The sequence below is a fragment of the Elaeis guineensis genome, chromosome 8 (assembly GCF_000442705.2).
Source record: "Elaeis guineensis isolate ETL-2024a chromosome 8, EG11, whole genome shotgun sequence".
NCBI classification, from domain to species: Eukaryota; Viridiplantae; Streptophyta; class Magnoliopsida; order Arecales; family Arecaceae; genus Elaeis; species Elaeis guineensis.
In genome coordinates this window covers 5,848,551-5,873,240 of record NC_026000.2, presented here as the reverse complement: position 1 = coordinate 5,873,240, position 24,690 = coordinate 5,848,551, and the positions used below count along the sequence as shown (strand labels likewise).

General features: G+C 36.0%; 1 protein-coding gene across 1 annotated transcript; it reads right to left on the bottom strand.

The window, feature by feature from the left end:
• Positions 1–1,798: 1,798 nt before the first annotated feature.
• Positions 1,799–23,613, bottom strand: LOC105050639 (uncharacterized). The gene is made up of 18 exons (XM_010930731.3): positions 22,774–23,613; positions 22,224–22,463; positions 21,240–21,430; positions 20,988–21,159; positions 19,432–19,569; positions 19,149–19,338; positions 16,021–16,166; positions 15,473–15,655; positions 15,252–15,362; positions 14,568–14,687; positions 14,272–14,410; positions 12,877–13,040; positions 12,637–12,723; positions 7,698–8,026; positions 7,099–7,180; positions 6,771–6,910; positions 3,378–3,639; positions 1,799–2,339 (listed from the first exon to the last, which is right to left on the bottom strand). Exons 1-18 carry the CDS (start codon positions 23,062–23,064, stop codon positions 2,001–2,003), a joined length of 3,324 nt encoding a protein of 1,107 aa, XP_010929033.2. The 5' UTR covers positions 23,065–23,613; the 3' UTR covers positions 1,799–2,000.
• Positions 23,614–24,690: the final 1,077 nt, after the last annotated feature.

Here is a 24,690-nt window from a genome sequence, read left to right as displayed (position 1 = left end):
CCAAAATTCATTAATGCTATATTAAAATGGTTTCAACAAAAATCACAGGCAAGAAAAAGGTTCTGATATGTGTAGAATATTAAGTGTGAATAAATGCCTGAGGATCCAAAATTACTATTTCAAAAACCCATGACTTATAATCCTTTATGCAGACACAAGATTGAATCTAATAATTTCCAAAGCCGAGTCTATCAAAAGCTTTTATAACTAATTTTAAAATTCACAACTCCAAAATTGAATTCGATTTTTAGATTCCAAAGTTTCAAAACAAATCTTAAATTTTAAAAATGGTTTTCGATTTTAATCTTTTGAAAACAACATATAAATATTAAATTGTTACAAATTTCATAGACCACAAAAAAAGGCCATAAGCTCGAAAACTGACGAAGATTGTAAGGATTTTAGAACAAAGTCTAAGCCTAAAGTTGACTTCAAGGTTAAAAATGTAAAATTGGAATCATAATACTTACGAGAGAGATCCAGTCTTTGAAAAGAAAATAATTTCGATGTTTTCAAAACAAAGCATAAGCATAATTTGAAAAACGAAACCAAAATCTTAGGCGGAGAAGCTACCAAAATAAAGAAAATGAAATCCTAAACCCTTACAGCCAAACTACCGTTTCTTCCCTTGGCCTGCCCGCTTCTATTTGTAGGCAAAAAGAGGCAATTCAGATTACATAGGGTCTACTTCCTGGGACAGTACCCCCCAAACCTTCGTAAGCCGATTACAAATATATTTAACACCGATTGGTTAAGAAGGTCCAATAAGCAGGTAACCCGACAGATAGGCTAAAACAGGCATACACAGACAAAGCTTATTCACATTCAATATAATTTGCGTAACTATCACTTACGAAATTGCATGTAAATAAGAAAAAACTCAATTTTTGAATTCAATGAAGATACTAAATTTCATTTCATCAAGAATAAGCTGATTTCCCATCATTAATTCATAACCCTGATTTTTGACTCCGAGTCAATATTTTCAACTTCCAAATGCCCATTTCAAAATTTCTATTATACATACATTACCAGAAGCTAAATGTCCAAATATGATACTTGACAGCACTCAGCATGTCCATGGACTGGTTTGATTTTTATATTTATTTCATACATTTACATATATAAGAATTTTATGGCTACACAAACCGTAGGGTAACTCTGGGTAAAGACAAACTACTATACTTCACTAAAAAAAAAAAAGACAAACTGCCATAAAAAAATTATTGATGTTAAAGTTATTTTTTAAAACATGGATTCTGTTGTTACACTACCAACAAAAAACATTAAAGAAAGTCTTGCGAAACGCTCATCAAGTATTTATTCAAGCTTATTTGATGACAGTTTAGCATGTTTACTTTGATAGCCGGAGAAAAGGCCTAAATTTCTGTTTTTGAAGATTTATATCAAGTCAGCAGTCTTAGAAACCCCGCAAACAGCAGGCTAAAAATTTCGGTAAAAAAATATACAAAGGTTCCGAACTAGCTACTCACGGTAGTGCATCACTGCATCATAAAAGAATGAATAGACAAAGAAACATCAAATAGATTTTAAAAAAGGAACAGCTGACCAACAAGAATTAGAAAGTCATTTTCTCTAAAGGAAAAAACGACTTTCATTTTGCAATAATTCTTATTAGTACAACAGAGAATGTTTTCCATGATAAATAAAGAGATTAAGAGGGTCAAGCCCCCAAAGGAACCAGATAAACTTGTGGCAGGATGTAAATAGATCCACTGATTCGCCTATGCAATGCGGCAAATCCACCCAGAAACAAACGACATATAAGAGTGGGCGATTAATCTTCAAAAAAGCATGATTTTTCTTCATTCCCATTCTCGTAACCAAATTGACCTCACCAAATCACACAATCCACCACAAATTTAGAGATGCTAATTTAGTGTGAAAAGGTGCAACAGAAATGTCCATCAGCAGCAAGCCAATGGAGAAAAATGTCATAGATAAAACTTCTGAATGATTAGGCCCTCTGAGAAGCTGTATTAGTGTCTATGGAAATGTCTCCTACTGTTTCTCAAATTTACATCACCTTTCTCTCTATTCCTCCTGTCAATAATTCTGGAAGCGAAAAACATGGCACCTATGGCGGCCATTGCATAAAATGCTCTGTATGAGGCTGAAGCCAGAGCATTGAGGAAGGTGTAGTATCCAGCAAGGAGGTAAACGAGGCTTAAACCAACTTCACGACCACGGGTTCCCGGTATGGAAAATGATAGGGAGTCGATGTCCTCTGGCCTTGAGCCGCAGAGACCATGAAGGATGACCCCCACACAGAGAGAAGCATCAATGAACCAAGGAAAGCTTTGTCCCATACCAAATCTCTGAAAGACAAAGAAAAAAAAAAAAGAGGAAAAATAGGTATACAAAAAGAAAATGGAAGAAAAAGAAGAAAGATGAGCAAGTATGATGTGCCACAATAAACAGTCAAATGTACCACATGGAGAAAATCATGCCAAAAAGAGATGATAGAAAATTGGGCAAGGTTGGCGAGAAGGCATTTAACTTCTCATGAAAAAAAATAAGCTAAAAAGTGGTTCTCCAATTTTTCCATGAAATCAGTGGCCATACTGGTCAGTGTGATACTAAACCTTTTAGAAAATTTAACTTCTTCAAAAATTTAACCGTTTGTTCCCTTGAAATAATAAACTCTGAACGAGGAATAAAGTCAATTCAACTGAAATGACTCGCATGGCCTATGGTAACACAGTCAACTATGAAGTCACAAGATCGTCTTAGCATTCTAGAGAATGCTTTTGTAAAATGGTGCACATGTTTCTATTTTTGAATACATCATTTATGACAATCTCGGTAATACTACATCAGTTTTGACAACCAGCTAGGTGAAGCTTTAGTGAAAAACTACAAAAATAGCAAGGTAATGAAGATCCACATAAATTTAGTATATAAATAAACAAACAGCCTTTTCTACCATCAAAAACTTAGATCAAGTCTCGATTATGCCCCCTGACAGACTGCAAACACTTGAACTTAACATATAGAGTGAAAGGGGGAAAAAACGAGAGATCAAAGTTGTGCCTAAACCATGATAATCCGGCATTTTACATAGTGATAGAAGCAAAAACCAAAAATTCAAGTGCTTGTGATAAATTCACCATCTATATATGCACACATACAGATATATGCATGCGTGCATATGCATGCATGCACACACATATATGTAAACATCAGTAGTTGAAATTTAGAAACACCAGTTACAGATTTGCTTAGATCATAAAAAAATTAACTACAGCAGCAAACGTCCTTTTTCTAGGCCTTCTTCTATAAGCATTTTGTGATCAAGCTTTTTACAATATTTTTTGCATATGAAATCCTTAGATGATGGATATGCAATTACATACCTGTAACCAAGCAACTAATGATGGGACAAACATGAGCATTGCAAGAAAATGCGAGATTAGAATGCCATGTCGGTAGTTGAAGATTTCTAACTGACTGTCACTAAAGGTTTTAGTGGAGTTTGGGCTGTTCTCATCCACCCGTAGAAGTGGATCAAATGCATCACTTGATTGCATTTTGGATAATAATGAGGGATTGCCCTTAGTCCTGTGGTCATGGAATTCCTTTCTTTGAGCATGGTTGCGAATTGAAGCCACCCAAAAACTGTTACAAAACAGGGACTAAATTTTAGAACCATAGCCATAGCAACTACAGAGAAAAATATACAAAATTCTGAAGTAAACAGAAAGATTAGAAAAAAAAAAAATGTATTGGTGGGAAGCATTAAAGGTAAAAAATTGCATGAAGGGAAATACTAGGGTACAAGATCCTTCCAAAATTACCCAAGTTAGTGATATCAGAAAAGCTAAAACTTCATGTATTTAGCATATTTAATGAAAATATTAATTCTTTATCCCAGCTAATAAGCTCAATCCAGAGTTCAGAACTTGACAATGAAAGTATACATAATTAAATGCAAATAGAAGTGCCATGTTCTTCTTCTCAGGAAATCAATTTAAGTCAAGCCACCATGAACAAGAAAACATATAATTAATTAGAATCTAATGCAAACTACATGCCATTATCATTATTATTCCATAACCAATTAAACACATTTTTTCGGAAGTATAGTGGGTAGCATATGGGATATCTGTAAAGATGGGTGATTTTAGTATTTTGGAAGAATTGGATAATTACACTAGGAACGAAGTGCACCAAACTTTGAGAGAACTTGTTGATCAAATCAGACAAAATGCATAGAAAACCTGAGAGGGACAAGTCATTAGACAGTTTATCATGGTTAACAGTGGAACAACATGCACACAGAGACTTAAACGGACTTGATTAACAGAAGGTTGACCACATTTAGTTACAAAAGACCTGCAAGGAGAGTTTTTCTGTGTGGGGGAGGGAGGCAGGGGAGACAGAGGTTGGAGCCATCCCATGGATTCAGTGTTAACCATCTCAGTAATTATGGCAGTTCTCAGTTCCAGGGCTAAATAGTTGCCTATGATGAGCACAATATCCATGCAGAAGGCACAAAATGTCAGAAGAATGTGAGGCATGTAAGCATAACAAGGAATTCTTTGGAAAGAAGTAAAGAAATGTGACAGACAACCAAATTTTATGCATCAATGAAGTATTAACTGATCAGTAGTTGCTTGACCTCATCCAAAAGAATCAACTTCATACTTGAAAGCATAACCAGTAATGGTCCATCTAGTCATGTATCCATAAAGCAATACCGATGCTTGACTGGGAGGCCGGGAGCCTGATTTCCATGATACATCTCAAGTGAAGGGTGTTCACTTCCTAATCACCTCTTCCTTCAGCCCACATTTCTTGTCAACAAAAAATGCATAGAATAATCGTTCAGACAGAAACTTGTGAAAAACGTTTCAGGTTAAGGTCTCGGTGACAAGTAAATTGGCAAGTACCCCCTTTTTTTTTGTTGGTGATAGAAAGATATTACGACATATAAGAACATGGAAAAGGCAGTCTCTCAAGAGATTGAAGAGGCAGATTTACAAGATTCTAGAAGGGATTTAAATATTAGATTTGAAAAAAAAAATTCAGGCCACTTACTAATAAGATGATTTAAAATAAAAATGAATATTGACCATAAAGATTTGCTTTGTTTAGTAATAGCATGGAAGCAGAGAGACTGTATGTGCCTCCCAGCTAGGATAATCATTTTATATTTTCAATCAAATTGCAACCAGAATGAAGAAAAATTTAATAGAGAGCTTCCCTAAGTAGAGAGGATCACAAAAAAGATATACAAAAACAAAATGTAGGATGGTTGTAGGAATGCTGAACTTGATTGAACTTTGAAGAAAAATCAGATGCTTAACAAAATGATATACATGATGAAAAGAAAATTCCGATAACAATCAAACACTCGATAGAAATAGAGCTCTATAGTCTAACTAGTTCTAAATTTTGACATTAACCCCATGTTTTGTTGGAGTCATGACCGGGAGGATGGATGGAGTTGAATGGATGGTCTCCATCTATCGTTTGGTTCAAAAAGTTTTAGAGAATGGACAAAAAGGAAGGATTGTTCATCCATCCTGGCCCACCAATTTGCATCCTCCCAAATTAGAAGGAAGGATGGATTTCTGTATTAACAAAATTATCCCTCATTTTTTTTTGATGGAACTATAACACCTCTTTACTTTTTCATTCATATTATTTATTCATATTGTTATTTTAACTATACTATTAATCTTGTACTATTAAATTTTATTACTAATTCTTTAATTTCAGAATATAATTTTCATAATTATAATTAAATAATTAGAATTATCTTCTATTTTTTTATTTATATTTAATTTTTTATTAATTATTTGTATAAAATTAATTAACTATTTAAATTAAAATATAAATTAATTAGTTATGTATATAATTAATATATAAATAAATTAATTCATTAATAATTAATTTATAAAATCATGTATTAAATTAAATTAAAATTAAATATTTATATAATTTTTTATATAGTTATAAATTATAAAGATTATAAGTTTATAAATTGCTTAGTCCTCGAGTATAAATAATATTATAAATTGATAGCAATAATATTTTTATGAGATGATTGTTTAGTCAAAATGTTATACAAATATCATCCTTTCTTTTATTTCTTCTACATCAAATAGAGGAGAAAATCATTCCCATCCATTCTTCCATGTTTCACCAAACACAAGGGAGATCCATCAATCCTTCGAATCAAACAAAGGGTAAGGATTAAGGTATAGCAACATACCTTTTGTGCTATACCAAGAGTACTTGAGCACAATACAATGATCTATGCCAATTTGCCATTCTTGCTGGTCCATTACTAAGGCTAACATTCATCAGACAGACATGCACAGGCATATGCACACACAAACATCTCAACCCCGAACATATTCGTGTAGTATCTAGAGCCTTACATCTACAACTCTAGAAAAAGGACAACAATACATACCCAAAATGCCATGTTGGTGCAATGGGTGTATGGTAGATAGCAGAAATGGACCATGCTACTTAAGTATCTGTCAATTTTCAAATCCTAATAACTGTAAAAATAAATATGCTGTATTTAATGAGGAAATAGCATCGTTTCAATTTTGTTTTTTAGTGCCTCAAGATTGATAAGGAATTTGATTGCATCACCAGAAAATTGTGATAATAGATAAAAAAAAAAAAATTTAAGAAACAGACACTTCTGAATGAACCCTCAAAAGAAAAAGGAATGGCAGTAGTAAAAAATATTCAGATTAAGAAGGAACCTTTCCTCCTGTAGACAGTACCTGCAGAGAGCTGTGTGACAATGGAAACCATGAGCTAGAAGCAGTACAATCAAGCCAAGGGCTGGATGAACAAAGCAGACTAAAGGAATTGTAATAAATGCTACTACGAGATTCGGATTGCCTCTGAGAATCTGCATGACCTGTTCAACGGGCCACCAGATCAAATTGAAAGTTAGCAGAATTATGGATATTCAGACAAAAAGATTATTTTTGATCCTAGTGTAATCAGCAGGAATAGTTTCCAATGCCTAACAGATCCTGCTCAAAGTCATGCTTCATACGCCATCAACTTTGCTATCCAACATAAGTGACAAACAAAGCTTATTACCTTTAATGAGTAGAAGATGGATGAGAAATCGAGAATCTGATGAAGAAAGGCCATGCAAAAATTATCTTCCCAAGCTTGCCAGCTGTAAAACCACCATGTCAGATCAAAATAGGATATTTATACCTTTTCTAGGGGGCTGAAATTGATTCAAAAACTCTAGGAAGAGTGTTTTTATCCACCAAAAAAAAAAACAAGAACAAATAATGCTATTTCCCTCAGAATAGTTATTCCTAGCATAAGCAGGCTTGACTAGAATAACTATTTCTTTCTTTTCCTGTTCTCTAAAAGCTGTTTGGCCTACATAAGGCTTATTCTGAGTCTTGTAATGGACTTATTCCAGAATGAAACTCTTCCCATCTTTAAATCAGAATAGGTTTCTTATCCAGTATCCACTAAAAGAACTATGAATTACTCCATTTTTACCCATGGACAATCTTAGTAACAGGAAGTTTCAAAAATCCGATTAACTGTTTTCCATTTTCTAATGGAGGCAATCGGACAGAGCAAACAACACCAACTTCTGCTTTTTAATAAAATATATATAGGAGACAATCATTTAATTGAGAAAAAAGAGCACATTGAAATGGAGAAAGACTAACCGTTTTTTGATAAAAATATGTGTAATAGCAGCAGCATAGAGAAGCAACTGAGAACCCAAGATTAAAACAATCAGAAAACCAGTTGCCATCAAATAGCACACTATGGAAACAAAGAGGAAGCTTGTGACTGGAGGAAGTCGTTGGGTTGTCAGCAAGGAAAGGACCAACAAAACAAAAATAGGTAACATAGCAAGCAGAATAAAAGGAAGTGGCATTCTCAAATTTAGCTCCACAGCTGTCAAAATGGAAGGCATGGATGACTCAAGCTCCCAAGCATGTGCTTGCCGCATCAGAGCAAAAAGTATTAGAGCTATCATCAGACCAACAATCTGCAAGATTAGTATGATATGATGGATCAATTCCTGAATATATCAATATAGTATCGGTAGTTAAAAATATATTGCCACAAGCCGCCAGAGGAAAGCACAATTAACATTAAAGATATTGCAAATAGAAACATGCACTCATGTGCATATGCAAGCAAAAAGCCATATCAGTATTGTAAACATGTGTGTATAATCATTCATGCAATGACAAAGAGATCTGCTGACCATACAAACAAACTTTATATGCTGCATGATTTAATAATAGCTATCTTCAATAATAATCAGTAAGCACTAAAATTTAACTGCATATAGCTTTAATATATTTGTTCAAAAAAATACCAAGGAATAATAATTGGAACGGTTCCTCCTCTTTCACTAAGAAAAGCAGATAGATCTTCTCAACAACAAAGGCATCAATTGGAGCAGCAAAGTCAATATCAGGAGTCTGTTGTTCTCTAGTAATCTTGGAACATATAAGCAGACCATCTTGAGTTAGTTCTCTTGGATTTTATTCAACTAAGACTTATCTCAACAGAAGCTTCTAATACATAGGAAGTTTGAATTTAAAGGATACAGTTGTCCAAACATATCTTAGGTGTGAATGGAACTCTAGAAGCTGTTTAGGTAATTGTCCCACTTCCCATGTCCTAAAGCTCAAATCAAGAAATCCATAGAGAATTATCATCACTGCTTGATTAAATCTTCTAGCATTGGGCCACAAATGCATGATCCTAACCCATATATACAATATCAACAGCTCAAACTATTGTTACCAAATACAACCATGGCTTCACTTTTTGACCAAGTCTAGATGCAAATATGTTGGATCACTAATAAGCTCATTAATCCCAAGTCTGCATGAATAAAGAACCTATCTACATAGTAACACATATTTCCTGTTAGGTTGTTAATAAGACATGTTGGATCACTAATGAGTTAATTAAGATGCTAGGTTGTTGATAAGGGTGGACAATGGGCAACTTGAGCTTGGACACCGGTATCAACATCGACAGCCCAATGGCCATCCTAGGCCTAAAAAGTCAAGCCTGAAAAGATTTCAAGGTAGCCTTGAGTTCGAGTCAAGCTGAAAATAGTCATGCCAAACTTATTGGTGGGAACTCTATGGACTGTATAGTTGACAAGTTTTACTAAAACAAATTTATAAAAAAAATGAATAGGTTTTACAAAAATAGTTCTTTGGTTGTTTTCCACAAAACTTGTTTTGCCAAAACTGACAGGACATAAACACCTGAAAACTGAGTTTTTCGAAAAACAGGTCTCCCCTGTTTAACGTAAACATGTTTTATAGATAGTCATATTCTATGATTAATTGATTATCTATTTAGAAAAACTCATATGTGACTAAACAGCACCTATAATTATAGAGTTCCACTGTTAACCATTAATGGCAGAGGGATCTTGGCTGATGCATAAGACAAAACTGACATCCACCAAAAAGGTGAGGAAGATCAGGAGAGAAGGGAGAAGGATCAGAGAAGTCACAACTCGCAACTCAAACTATAAACCAGCAAACTATCCAATTCGATCCAGAACAGCCTGAAATGGCTTTCAACCACTTTGTACTCAAGATAGTTACATATATCTCCATACTCCAAAATTTATTGATATCCACTTTGTATTCCAATCACTCGTTCAATTGACCTCACTCAGGGATTTACCTCATGTTACTTCATACACAATAGCCCACCATTTCTCTCTTTGAAATGTGTTTAGGCACAAGAAAACCGATGCATCTCTTTCTTTATTCTAGAATTTGGGTTGGGCTCAAGCACAAGTTCTATCTTAAAGCTCTGTCTTGAGCTTGGGATCTATTGTGAAAAACCACTAGCCAACCTAGCATGACTCATTGACACTCCTAGTACATTTCATCAGGCCAATAAAACCTAAACCTTGACCAATATAAGTCAAAAATTATAATTATTTTAAAAATGGCTATTGCCCTCCAAACTAAAACTTATGAGTTCCATGGACAAAGGAGTTACGAGAGGAAACAAAATATTATGAATGTCAAAAAGAAAATTAAAATAGGAAAAAAAGAACTATCATGAAAATAAAAAAGGAACACCAACTAAAATATATAATCAAAAATCCAAGTGTCCAACCATGTTGCATTATACAACAATGCGAACTGTGCTTGCAAGTTATTGGCATGATACAAGAGTAATGGCTTTGTTCCATTCATAGTTAGAAGTCTGACACTTGGGAACAATTTGGCAAGATCAAATAATTTGGAATTTGAAAAACCCAGTAAACTTGGAAAAAGTTCAGTACAAATTCAAAATGTTTTAAAATTTAAATAATATATGTTACAAGTAATTTTTCAAAGATAATAAATATAATATTATATTTAAAAATAAAAATAGTGATGGAACCAATGTGCTAGAACCCAAATCATGCAAAAATAATATTATATGAGTTAACACATAATACAATTTATTTAGGAGATCAGGTCCGCATGTTTAGAGTTGCTGGTGGAAAGGGAGAAGAGAAGTGAGTACTTAAAAGTAGGAAGTCAGGATTTGGGAAGGGAGAAATGTAAGGCTCTTAATATTCTTATTTTACATGTAATCTTTTCCAAGTAAGTGATCTAAACCTAATCAAGAGTCTAGCTTTGGTATAAACACAATGAAGAGCCCAATGCTTGGGGAAATCAAGAATCCTGTGTCACTTCTCCTTCCACAACTCTCTCTCCTTAAACATGTGGGATAGTTAACCTTCAAAGTCTGTGAGATCCCACAACAAATTTATAAAAAAAAACAAAAAAAAGAAAACAAAGCAAACAATTTGGTGGTGCACAATCTATTTGCAAATTTCATGAGTTGACGAGTTTACTGGTAGTTCACAAACCACTAGATAGATCACAGAATAATTTGTTTTCTGTCATTCATAAATGAAACATGAAATTTTCAATCATCAAACATCTTGCATCATTGGCTGGTGACCTTTATTGTGACCAAAGTTTTAAATCCCCTTGGATGGGGGTGTTCAAGTTTCTTCAAGGAACAAGATGCCCCACAATCCTGTCCTGTCTCAACAGCAGTCCCAATCAAGAGTCCTATAGGTACTCTCCATCTCACTCCCCTTCTTCCCTTTCTTTCTTTCATTTTTTCTTTCTTTTTCCTCATTTTTCCCTTTCTTCCTTCTTTCCTTCCTTTTCTCCTTTACCTTCCTTTCTTTCCTTATTCTTCTTCCCTTTCCTTTAGATTTTTCTTTCTTTCCTTTTTCTTCTTTCTCTTTCCTTTCCTTCTTTGCTTCTTTCTTTTTCTTGTCCCTTCCTTTCTTTCTTTCATTTTTCTTCTTCTTCCCTTTCACTTTTTCTCCTTCATTCCTTTTTTTTCTTCTTTCCCCACATGGATAGATTTCAGAGTCCCAACCTAATCCAAGTCTCATTTTCTCACAGGAACATGATGGGACAATCAGACACCTCATCCCACCGAGACTTAAAAACTTGATTGTGAGTATCAAAGCAACAAGCATTGGTTCAACCTGATACATAGCAGTACTCTTTTCTTGGATCAAAGACCAAAAATACTAAAAAAACTCTGATTCTATTGAAGAATTCTTGAACATGCATTCTAGTTTCATGCTTTAAGGATTTGAAGGCTTTTTTTACATACCAGACATGGTATGAAAACATATTTCACATTGGATAAAAGATTAGAAAGCCAACTCATGATAATATACTAGTTCTCACAAACTACTAGCATACAAAGTTCCCACTATGCCAGCAGTCCTCCTTATGGGCTCTTCACTCACACTGCCGGGGGAGTTAAAAGCATGCGAGAAGAATAAAAAGGAAGACCGAGAGTAAAGAAGGGAAAAGGAGAAGAAAGAAAAGCAGACACTAATCTGCTAGTCGGAGTTGACCTGCCAGCTGCCAAATGCTGTAGCTCCCACTGTGGCTTCTCGATGTCACCTACCTCCAACTCCAGCATTCACATCTCTCTCTCTCTCTCTCTCTCTCTCCTCTCGCACGCATATGCCTAGAGATAAGGTGTTCAAAACTTAGCTTCATGAATGTGAATTTTGGTTGAAAACCTAATTAGTCAGACTTCCCTTTCAATTGTCCCACAAAATCATTTCAAAAGCATGCTAACCAAACGAGTCAAGCACCCCGAGTCTCTTTAAATAGGATAGTTGCAATAAGTTAATAGATGTGCCCCAAAAATATCAGATGCATATTGGAATCCAAAACACATTGGATACTGTCACATCATACAATTTGAAGTTCTTATATAATCATAGGGCTAAATGCTTCATATCAATGTGCCGCTGATTGTTGCGTAATCTTGTGTTGTGTCCATATTCAAAAATGTGGGCACTCCAAATTGTCTGAAAACTAAACTTCCTGTAACATGTTTTGGAATGGATACTTCCCATAACATGTATAATTGATTGGATGTATGACAAAGTTAGCTTTGGATGCTGGACTTACTGCAAGTAAAATGTCTTTTGCATTTTAAGAGAAAATAAAAGATTTCTTCTGACATTTGAATTGTCATTGTGGATATTTCATATCTAATGATAATATTAGTGAATTATTTCAATAATACACTAAAACAAAAAGGCAATATATAACAAATTTAAATCACCTGTGGAGCATATAGAAGACAGAATCTGCTTGCTGCAGCAATTACAGAAACTGAAACACCAATTTCATACGAGCAGTGTGGATCCACCTGTAATACAGTATAAGGAGGGGAAATTTCGCTTAGCAAACCAGTATATAAATGATTGGACATATAAATTGTATATAATGGCCAAAATTTCCATGTCTAATATCTGCAAATTAAGGTCGTAAATAAATTTTGTAAATGATAGAGGATCCTCACCAACAACAAGACGGTAGTTTTTTCAGACTCTTGACTCGAATCCCACATTGCAGGTGATGAATCAACAGTTAAAGTCTCAGAGTATATATTTGGAATTACATGTAGACCGGATATAGAATCCCAAGCCAGGGCAACAGGTGGGAAGCAGCGTAGTTTACAGAGACCTACAATGCTAACAAAGACTATCACTAATAATTTCCATGATAGCTTCACATGTTTGTGCAGCTGGAACCAGCAGCATATTGAAATGCTAAAAATGCAAGAAAAGATGTAAACTCAGTACAGAGACATTTTCACTTTAAACTTTCTAATGTCCAACTTTAAATGAAAGAGGAGCATAATGAACCATCCCACAGATTTAAGCAATAACCTTTCTTATTTATTTTCACCAACAATCATTTTGCTTATCAGATCAATTTCATACAGCCCGCATTGTATATAATAGGCGGGCACCTGACCTAAGCTGGATGCAACCCATCTAACCTGATCTATCAGGTTCCTGGTCTGGGTAGAGTTCGGACATCTTGCTGGTCATGTTTGGATCAAAGCCTTTCAACTTGTCATGGCAGAAATAACTTAGTTAAATTAAACATATAATTCAAACATATATGATAATACAAGCCATTGTATCATTATCCAAGTAGGTGGTTGTTGATTGTCAAAAACAAACATAAATAAATAAACAATAATAATGAAGGCCCAAGATGCAGTCCAAAACAACGCGAAAAGTACAAAATGAACAGCTGGAACTTGCGTTGTTATAATTAAACAGAACTGTCACCAGGCAGGTCAGCTGGTCAGGTCCAAGCCAACTGGTTTGGCTGCAAATCATGTTCAGCTCTGACATCTCTGACCTGCTCGTGCATTGGGTCAAGTTAAGGTTGGGCCCATATTGACTGGTTAGAAGCTAGAGGTCAATGGAATTGGTATATGATTCTAAATCATTTAGCAAGTATGGCATAAAGGTGGGATTGAAAAGGCATGCTAGCCTGCCTAGAAAAACCCCAAATTAGCTAATTTTTCTCCACAAGCCTCCAGTTGTGCATGCTGTGTAGAAAACAAATATAACATCAACATAACTGTAAATCTTAGAGCCCCACTTAAGCCTACACCTTCATTTTTCCCTAGGCCCCTTAAATTTTGGGAATAGCCATCGAAATGATATCCTTAGAAACTTGTGAAACATTAATTCTCCTTCAACCCAAACATGCATAAAGCAACCTCCATGTATAAGCTTGATGAGGAAAGACCAGAGTCATCATCAAGCCAGCCAGTTGCTGAAAGCATATTTACTAGGTATATCTTGACCTTGAACCTTAGGTCTCAAAATAGATCATATAACACACCGTATTGACGATTTCAGGAAGCAATAAAAATAGGTCATATAACACTTACTGCTTTGCTCAAGATCTCCAGTAGAACTTTTTATTCCACAGCCTGCTGTTCGCAATGACAGAGTTATAGGGAAAAGGCCCAAGCTTATGGAGAAAGACAGGTTCAATATAAGGGGGTGATCCTCCTTTAGATAGAGCTCCTGCATGAAATTTTTAAAAAAATCATTCAACAATCAAAACAGAACTATATCAAATCGGGTGGTGCATCAAAATTAAGGGATGGACCACATGATAATATTTATAGTATAATACTTTAAATTTAGCAGACGTAAACAACCATAATATTTTTGACATAACCTCTTGAACATAGCTAGAACATAGAAGCATCCCAGGAGAAAAAATTCTCTCTCCTTCCTCTGGATTGAAGAATTGTCCAACTGCCATTGAAGCCGCTGGGGGAGGCCTACCTGAAACAGTCTGGACACTAAAAGTACAGGTCATGCGTCCAATGCACAAATGGTTATTAAAAGAACTAATAGACAGGTAATCAACAGACATGAGAATTGTAGTTCTACAATAGTATCAAATTTAGTGCAAGATATATTGATATTCCATGTTGTTAAGTTATTAACAGTTTTCACCAATAAATCCTATAAAAACTGTCCTCCAAGATATTCAGCAGTAACCAATACAGAGAGCACAACTTGCACAAAGAATACACCTCTAAATTATGACATAAATTAGAACATCATTAAAAAAAAAGGAAAAAGGAAAAACTTTCAGAAATAATAGAGTTGGTGCCAGTATGAGAGATCACAACAGCTTGTCTCACAGATGCTAGAAGTTAACAGTGTGGATTCAAATGCAAGGAAATACCCTAACAATGAGGTGGAATAAGCAAAAAAATTTTATTTATAATAAGCGTGGCATAAGAAACTAGCATAAAAAATATAAGAAAGAAAAAGTTGTAGATTAAAACATAATACATAACTATAGCACAGTTGCATATGGCAAAATAAATGGCAAGGATTAAGACAATACCGGACGAGGCGCAACTGAAATAGTCAAGAATCGGAAACCATGCATTTCCTCAGGACTCAATTGAAGCAAGGCCGATGGAGGTGCTTGTTCAGTTTGGCTTCCTGGTTCAATCTGGTGATTTGAAAAGAACAACAGACCAAAAATAAAAAATAATATTTCAGCAGAAAGAGTTTTCACACAAGCAGATAAATATAGAGAAAACACATAAAACAAAGATGTACCTGCCTTGGGGCAGGTCCAGAAGGAATATGGACCATCTTTGATGTCACGTCGACAATCCTTTTATTGGCAGATGTTTTGTCATCTGATAATAATGCACCCCTCTCGGGCCACAGGTGAAGTCTAACCCCAGAACATGGTGAAAGATTTGTTACAAATATGAAGTGCCCTCTGCCATTTGAACCCTTTAAGAAAAAATATGGATGAATTATGCATGAGATAATAGCTATAAGGCCATCAACAAAACCAGCATAGACATGACATGAGGGTCTCGATAATTTATGTGGATATTAGACACATTACTCCCTATCAAGTTTAATGATTGCCTAAACTAATAATATATACCATAATATGAAACAAGCAAAAGAAAATGCAGAGATAATTGAAGACTTGAAGCTATAAATTTTGGCTCATCAACATGTAGAAATATAACAATCAAGAAAAAAGACCAGAAGCAGAGCACAAAGTCTAAGACATCGAAGAAGTAGGAGCAGTCTTAACTTCAGTGTATTGGCATGACCAAAATAATGATAATCAGAGGAGGCCTTACCAGTTTTTTGATGTCTAACCATCGCCTCCTCCCATCCATTGCTAAAACAGTAACAGAAGTTGACTGAATGTAGAGATCTTTCTCAAGGCCATCATCCGCCCAGTGAACAGATGGTGGACAGGAAAAGGAATCTTGTATCTGAGATTCTGCAAGCAAGACAGGAGTTTCCTTTTTAATTTTTTAGTTCAAGAAATGCATCCATGAGTTGCAAGTAAAGAAAGAAAGAAGCACCAGGACCCTCGATGAAACAAGGATGAGCTTTGGATTATGACAAGTATCCAAATAAACATTAAAAAAAAAATGAAAGTGAGAACCGCCAGATAATACAGGATTCTTTTAGTTAAGCCTAACAATGAATCTGCATTTTATCAGAACACATATGCAACACAAACTTCTTTCTACATGTATTGAGAATGAGATTAAGCAATAATTTCGGTAGAACCACATTAAAGGTTAATTTTTGAAAATTGAGCCAAATATTAAGCACAATAGCTAAGTGAGAGGAATGAATCACGTTCACATTACAAAGAAGAGCATAGTTTACAATGAGAATATAGCACAAGATTAAACTAAAAAGCACAAAGTCTTCACTTCAAATTGAAAACAGCATTATATTTAATTTTCTTTAGCATAAGACTTTCCAATTTGCATAATAATCCTGCATTTAAACTAAAAGTTTAAAAAGTTAAAATATCTTAGATCCTGAATAACATGAGGCATTGCATGCAATTTACTCATTTAAATTGGGGGAAAAAAAAAGCTTTGAAGAATAAATACTGCTTATTACTTGAAATTATGCAATGCACATGTTAAACAGATGCCATCACATATATACAAGACAATTTAAAATGCCAGGTTTTCCATGCATTTGTTAAAAGATGCATGTTTTGCTCAAAGCAAGTCTTAATACAAAATAAAAAGGTGTTGGACCCTGTTCAAACTTCGAGTGTAGAAAGAAGGCTTCGATCTAACTTACCCAAACATGCCAGCCATGTATTGACCTTAGTAGCAAGAAACTTCAATTTAGGGTGCTGCACCCACTTCAGAAACTCCTAGAAAACCCAACCACACCCACTTCCTTAGACATTTTCTTAATCTAAATCTTTTCAAGAGACCCTCTTCCCCATACCCACAGCCAAATCTGCTCCTGCAACCGCTCCCATTTCAGGTAACCAAGGTCCTGACAAACTGGACTGAATACCACTGTGCTTGTTGATCAACTTCAACAGCAGTACAATATGGCATATGCATCATGCAGACTCTGGCAATCAAGGTCACAACACCTGGAACTTACTAACACCTCAGGTAAGCTCTACCATTCATGTAAAACAGAAGAAACAAGGTACTGCAAGGGATTCTATTTTCTTCTTTTTTCTGCTATTCTGGGTAAAGAGGAAAACTAGGTGACCTTCAATCAGGGCCGATCGCAATGATATTTCTCTTTAATGATTATATTTGGGTGTGATACTGTGATATGTTTGTCAAAGCAGGAACTGGTAGTTCGGATACAGGAGGTACAGTATTACAACAAAAGGGCATATGAGACAAAAGCATTTCCTTGGAAAACCAAAAGAATGTTGCAACCTCTCCCTTAAATTCATCTCCTTTTTTAACCCAAATAACAGCATCCCCACCATTCCTTACACCTAGAATACAGTACCCTACCATTGATGATCATAATGCCATGTCTAGGCCCTCAATTCCAATTTTCTTGACGATGAATAGTTTCCCAAAGATCCATGATATGGATATTATAAATCATGAACCACCTCACTAGCCAATTACTAAGCCACTGAATTGGGCAATTATGAAGTGTTGTTGAGAAGTGAAGTTAGATTGGATTCAGTAAAGAAGAATACCTACAAAGTTTATGGTACCCATATGTACCATCCCTAACCAGGTGTACCATATCATATCGGTACCAATCGATACTCTATATGGTGGTGTACAGTGTACCAAGTATTGACATGCCAAACCAACCCTCATACTGGGTATAATGACAATGTACCAAGATTGCGAACCTTGACACCTACCCAAGCACAGAAATGGAAACAGCTCTCTATTCGACAAGATGACAACAAGTAGGGAGGAAGAGAATTTCACAAGGTTCCCACAAAAAGAAAAAAAAGGAAACATGGAGTCCTTCACAATATTTTTAAGGAGTTTTTGAAGCACCATCCTAATTTTAGATAAATTTATTAAGGATGTATGCAAAGTTCATTTAAATCGCTTCATACGCCAAAGTAACAAAATCCAAGTTGACTCTTGCTTAATGGACTGCTAACTTGATGTTGTCTTTTCCTGAATTGATGCAGAAAACAAGAATGCCATGAAGTAAATATCGATAAATTGAAATCCACCATTAGCCAAAAGTTCTATGGTTGTAAACAAAGATCTCTTACATCCTAAGATAAACTTATATATGGCAGATGAGAACAAGATATTCATATCAAGGCCTCACACTCATGTGCATGCATTCTTGGTCCTTTTTTTCACTTGGCTTTTTCTTAAATCTCAAGGTGTTGATCCATGAAACGCGCAAGAAGAAACACGTTTTGACATCACAAACAATTCTTAAGAAGATGCAACTTAGATTTGGTAAGGCATGGGCATTAACAAGGGACTTGAAGACCAATATGAACATATGCTTAAAGATTTAAAAATCTAAGTGAAATAGATGGCAAGAGGCCCATTGTCTGCAGCTATAATCAATTATTGGTTTCCATTCATTAGTATAAAAAAACTGTGCTTGTTGATCAATTTTTGTTAGGTGCAGCTTCAACTTCCTATGCAGGTATTTTGTGTTCATCATTTCCAAAATACAACAGAAATATCAATCTTATTAACTTCATTCTCATAAATAATGAGATCAACAATTATCCTAATATACAAACATTACATTCAAGAGAAATACTATTTCTTCAACCTATTCATGATTTGTTGAATATGAATTATAATCTGATTATAATTCCACAATGAAGTTGTATAAAGATGTAGAGTTTCCAGTGTTATTGTTTAACATGGATCCACAATCATCGAGTACAGCATCAATAAACTGTTACCATTGCTCAAATAATAACAGAGCTGATTTACATATACGCTAAAGATAGGAGGCTAAACGAATTTACCAGTAGGACCCCTTGTATCTTTGACGGGAATGTCTCCTGAAGCCCAGGATGGTTGTGCATGCCTCAACCAGTTTAAACTCTGTGGTATCCCACTTTGAAGCATTTTTGTGAACACAAGAAGCCTTTCTTGGGCACTTGAAAATGGTTGTCCAGTTTTGGGGTTTATCATACTAAGAAGAGTGTGTGAAATCTGTAAAAACATATTAACCTCAATTACCATATTACTAAAAGATGGGAACCAAGGTATATAGAAAAATTTCTATATATTTATAGTGTTGGCTACCTGTACAACCAATTGATTACACCATAGTATAGCTTGGTGCTCCATTGAGAGCCAAACATTCTTCATGCCTGAGCTGCCTATCATAAAACCATGAGTAGGGGGCACAATGCCATCTAAAGATGCCAACTTTGAGCGAACCTGGAACAAAAACCATCGAGAACATAAGAAAGACAAACCTCTAAGGATCTTAGTCACATTTGTATATATGAGCAGAATAAAAGGCTATTAAGCAGTGTGCACATCTTATACCAAATAAATTCTGATAAACCAGTATGACTGTCCCCAAGGACCTGGCAGAATATTATAAGGAGGCCCCAAGAAATGTACAACATTCATCTTTGCTTCCAATTCTACAAAATTGAACCAAAGCTGTTTTGCATACATCATTACTCCTGATTCCTGAACAAACTTCACCCAACAGTACTCACTTCATCAAATCAAATTGTGGCATTAACAGTGGGCTATGTTGACCTTCAACATGGCACGCAGCCCAGCATACTCTTCAATCACCAACTTGAGTAACGTGCAAAGCATAAGCACATATCCCAAGCTTGTAATTGCTAGAACAGAAATATTTTTTATTCAAAAATAGAAGATGATACAACTTTAGCAGATAAAAAAAGTGAAAGTGATGGTGAATCGATTATGCAATTTGGGGGTTTTTGGGAGGATTTCCTTCTAGTTCAAGATTAATGGCAATTGTTGGTGAAACTACATTAGGTAAACTATAGAGAGGTGGAGGATTGGAGGTCTCACCCTGTAGTTTCTAGATTAGATGGTTTGCATATACCATCAGCAATGCTTCAACTTCCAGAAAAAAGCTCAACCATCTATGAATCTATTAGTCACCTGATTCTCACCACTGGAACGCAGTTTCTTTGGACCATGGAACTGTCAAAAGCAAGTACCTGTTCCCATATGAGAACAGGTCTTCTCATTTGGGTAAGATGGGAGTGCTCTTAACAAACTTAACAGACCGGGTGTAGGAACACGAAAGTTAAATGATAGAAATTTAATATGCTAAAAATGAACTCGCTATAAGTGAAAACCAACTGTAGACAGAGTTACGGGACCATGGCAAAAATGTCAGTTCAAAATAAATGGTTTACAATAAATAACCATGAATTCCAATACATTATGTAGAGCAAAATTAGAGGAGCCCAAGTCCTCAATACGTGCCTATGATGGTATGGAAAGGGTGGCCCCTGATTTATATCATACATATAACCTAAAAATGTCACACCCTCATGGTCAGCATTGATGGTTATAAACAGCATATCTAAGCTGCTCCCTCAAAAGCTGAATATCCAAAGCCTGCTTGTTGATATGTCCACCATCATGAAATGCTAACATGAATGCAGTAAAATACATTGATACCTACTGGTGTGCATGTACGAATATGAAAACAACTGTGAACAGTCATGCATATGTGCAAAAATAACATATAAACATATCATAAAAGCCCAAGACATAAACCAAATAATCTCAGCAAATTAACTTATAAAGATGAGACAATCTAGGGACTAGTTATTGCATTCAAGTTAAAGAGTAGAAACCTGGTAATCATTAACCCCACCAGAGACAGAAACCACAACAACATTAGACAGTTTAGGGCCAGACACAAAATGGCCAGCATAGGTGATTTGCATCTCATAACCCTTTTTCCATTCTTCATTTACTTTAGAAAAAAAGTGCCCTAAGGATGGCTGCAATGCAACAGGAGGTGACCTGGACAAGTAGTTCAATTTCATCAAAAACTAAGCAACCAAACAAACAAACAGATATTTAAAATTCTGAGAGAAACATACTGGTGTGGGCTTGAGAGTGTTAAAATTGTTTCAACTGCACATTTCCGCAAGTGTGGATGGACAGCTGCAGCTCTAGCCACGAAGCCACCCATAGAATGGCCTACTAATATTACACTAATAGGCAGGTTTCCAGAGACCTCAGCACCTTCCTTAGAACGGGCTTCATGAGACTCTCGATATTGATCCAAGACCTACAAATCATGTGAAGCCAACCATGATCATGACCAACAAATAGAATTGAAAAATATAAGCAATATAATAAGTCATTTATTATGACCAAATAACTAGGTATTTGTATATAAGAATGCAATTGTCTAGAACAGATATTTGCAGGCAGCGCCATAAGAGGTTCCATTATTTGCGAAATGGTACATCCAACTTATGTTGCCAGTGTGAACCAATCATCCATAATGATATTGGCCCATTACTTGGGAATTTTGAGGATTTAAATAAGTGATTTTGTTATGTCTCTGGCCCATTCAATGGTGAGCATCCATTAGGTAATTGAAACATGGTACAGCTCTTGCCATTGGGAGATCCATTTTGTTGGTTTCATATAGTGAAGGTTAATCATAACACATCAAACCTTCTCCCAATCACCTGAGAATACAGTTAAAAAAGGAGGAAATTACAAAATTCATCCAATTAGTGCAGACTAAAACCATTTAACAGCTAAAATAGGTTGAAGAAGCAATAATGTGCCTAAATTGTAAACGTTGCGAGACCATTTCCCAGTACCTAAGCTTTTAAAGCAAGATGATGGAAAAGTTACATCAGCATCACAAAGTACAAGAGGATAATACTGATTACAGAGGTACACGTTTCTTTTTGTACATAAACAACAGCAGTTTCAGAGTGTTACTGCTCAAAGTATTTGATAACATTTAATCTACCATTCAATTGCCAAGCAAAGATTTACCAGACTTAACCATAGGCTGTCTTTTAAAAGCATGATCAATTTTTTTGTCTAAGAAAAAGTGATACCCTGTGGATGGCATATACAACATATTCAGTATGCTCTTCTAGAATCCGACCATCCATTGCAGAATGTTCCCCCTCAAGATCCACAGCAAACCAATCCAGCTTGCGGGTATACTCGCTGGGTAATAAAAAATCATCCAAATCCTCCATCTCAATAGTTAAAGCAGAAGCTTCCTGATAAAAAGTTGGCTCAAGAGGACCTCCTTGGTAAGCCCTAAAAGATTCGGCTGCCAACGAACGTACCTGGAAGAACAAAATGAAATGGAAAACAGAGAGGAGATTCAGTATACTTAACATCAGCCATAAATAAAGAAAAAAATTACTGCAAAACTTGTAAGTGCATGGGAACATCCCAAAATGGGTAAAATAAAGGAATAAGATGAGTCTTGACACGATATAGCCTCTGCCATGCATTCCCTACTACACAAGTCCATGCATCAGTTGAGACATGATGATCACGAGCTCATCGCATCCCATTAACAAATTTTTGCAAAGTTATACACTAAATCGTTGTTCACAGTTTCAACAACTACTAATAATCACAGGATCTTGCCTGTTTGTAGCTACCACCGTTCCCAGGTATGAACAGAACAGGGACGCCATCAAGCTTCTTAATATGCTCCGTGAAATCAATCTTTTTCCACCCCTCGTGATACAAGAACAGCCCATATTTCTCTGACGATACATTTGCTGGCGTGGAGATGGGGATGTAGGTCGGGTACATGTATGTCATGACGCACCCATTCGGAACCGGTTTTAGCAATCCATAGAGAGCGGCAAGCCCGACCCACAGGAAGAGGACGACAAGAGCTCCCACCTTGCACTTCGCTTTGAAGCCCTGCATTGTCCCTACAAAGCTTCTAATCCTAAACCACAGCCATAGGATCCAAAACCCTAAAGATGCAATAGCATGGAAATCAGAGCTCGGTGAATCCAATCCAGAACCAAAGAACTGAGTTTCCTAAACCTAACAGACTATATTTCTTAAAGATTAAATGAGATCGAGATCCAAGCTACAGGTCGAAGTCTTCTTGATCAATAGGACATCGCTGCGTAGAGCTTCTTGAAAAGAGGATTCCGGATCAGAGCTCGGTTCCAAGATAGAACCGATCACGGATCGTTCTTCCGACGATCCTGACTCAAGAACCAACGGACAGCCCTCCGCGATCCAAATGGCTCAAGATCACTGAACAAGACCTCTCCAAGAAGGGATTCCGTAGCCAAATTCCTCGATCTTGAGCTCGTTCTGTGGCAGATCCCGTTCTCCGATCGATGGTAGGCCTCCGGAGACGAGAGATCTCGACGGTTGGGAGATGGGAATCAGCCAGGATTCAAACAGACAGAAGCGCAAAGCGAGGGCGACCGAGTCTAGATCACTGCTCCGAGCGCGACGGGACGAGATGGCAGGATTGTTCTTATAGTGGCCATGTCGTGAGGGTATACCGGCAGTATCCGGTTGTCATTTAGGTTTTCACTCCCAATGTGGTTTCCCGGTTCCGTCATGTCGCCAACCGGTAGAAGCCGGTGCCAGGATGGTGCCCCATTTTTGGTAGTGGGTTGTTCCCGTTTTGAATTATTAGAGGCACGAGCCAATCACGTTTCCGTGCTTCCTAAAGCTCTCTATGGATGAATTATTGGACTGACTAAATAATAGGAAAAGAGAGAAAAAAAAAAGAAAAGAGAACACATAAGACCGACAATGATCTGCAGCAGCAGAAGGAAGCAAGTCATTCTGAGCAACAATATGTTAGTAGATATATTTATACCATTACGAAGTATTAAGATAATAATTTATATGATAATTTATATTTTAAATTTTTATACTGTACTCACATTAGATCGATGTGATTATTTATTTATATAAAAAATAATAATTAAAAAAATAATTTTTATAATAAAAAAATTAAATTAAATTAAAAAAGATAATATGATTTCAATTTGACAGATATGGAGATAAGCAAAATTAAATATGGCACCAAAATGAGATGCAAAAAAAGATGGGGCAATGTGAAGGATGTAATGCCGGTCGCTTGCCTCCCCAAGCACGCAACAAACACAACAGAGAATAATATCAAGGGAGTAAGAGCTGAGAATGACTTGGCACTGCTGCCACTGACTCGAAGATAGATTGGATCATGAGGCAACAAAGAGCCACCCACAGTTCAACTTGAGACCTGTTAGACAACCGTTGAGGCTTGAGGAAAACTATAGTGCATAATAACGGACTCCGTCTGCTCCATTTAACTAGGATTGTCTGTATCATGATATAGCACAAAAGAAGTAGGAAACCAGACATCCTTTTATAAGCAATGAGAAAAATATGGAGTGGATTATAAATATTGCATCTAAGCATGAGAGGCTACTTGAAGGTGAAGCATAAACTATGTTTATGAATTCTGTTTCCAGAAACCTGAGTCAAGTAAGCACTGTGGTGAAGCAGGTGCTCTAAGAGAAATAATCTGGAGTTGAG

Excerpts from the sequence above, each read along its gene's own strand:
- LOC105050639 (XM_010930731.3), bottom strand. The coding sequence starts at position 23,064 with ATGCAGGGCTTCAAAGCGAAGTGCAAGGTGGGAGCTCTTGTCGTCCTC. Across the intron at positions 14,411-14,567 it reads GTTCTAGCTATGTTCAAGAG|GAGCTCTATCTAAAGGAGGA; the intron begins GTTATGTCAAAA and ends AATTTCATGCAG. Across the intron at positions 13,041-14,271 it reads TGGAGATCTTGAGCAAAGCA|GTCTCTGTAAACTACGCTGC; the intron begins GTAAGTGTTATA and ends TTAGCATTGTAG.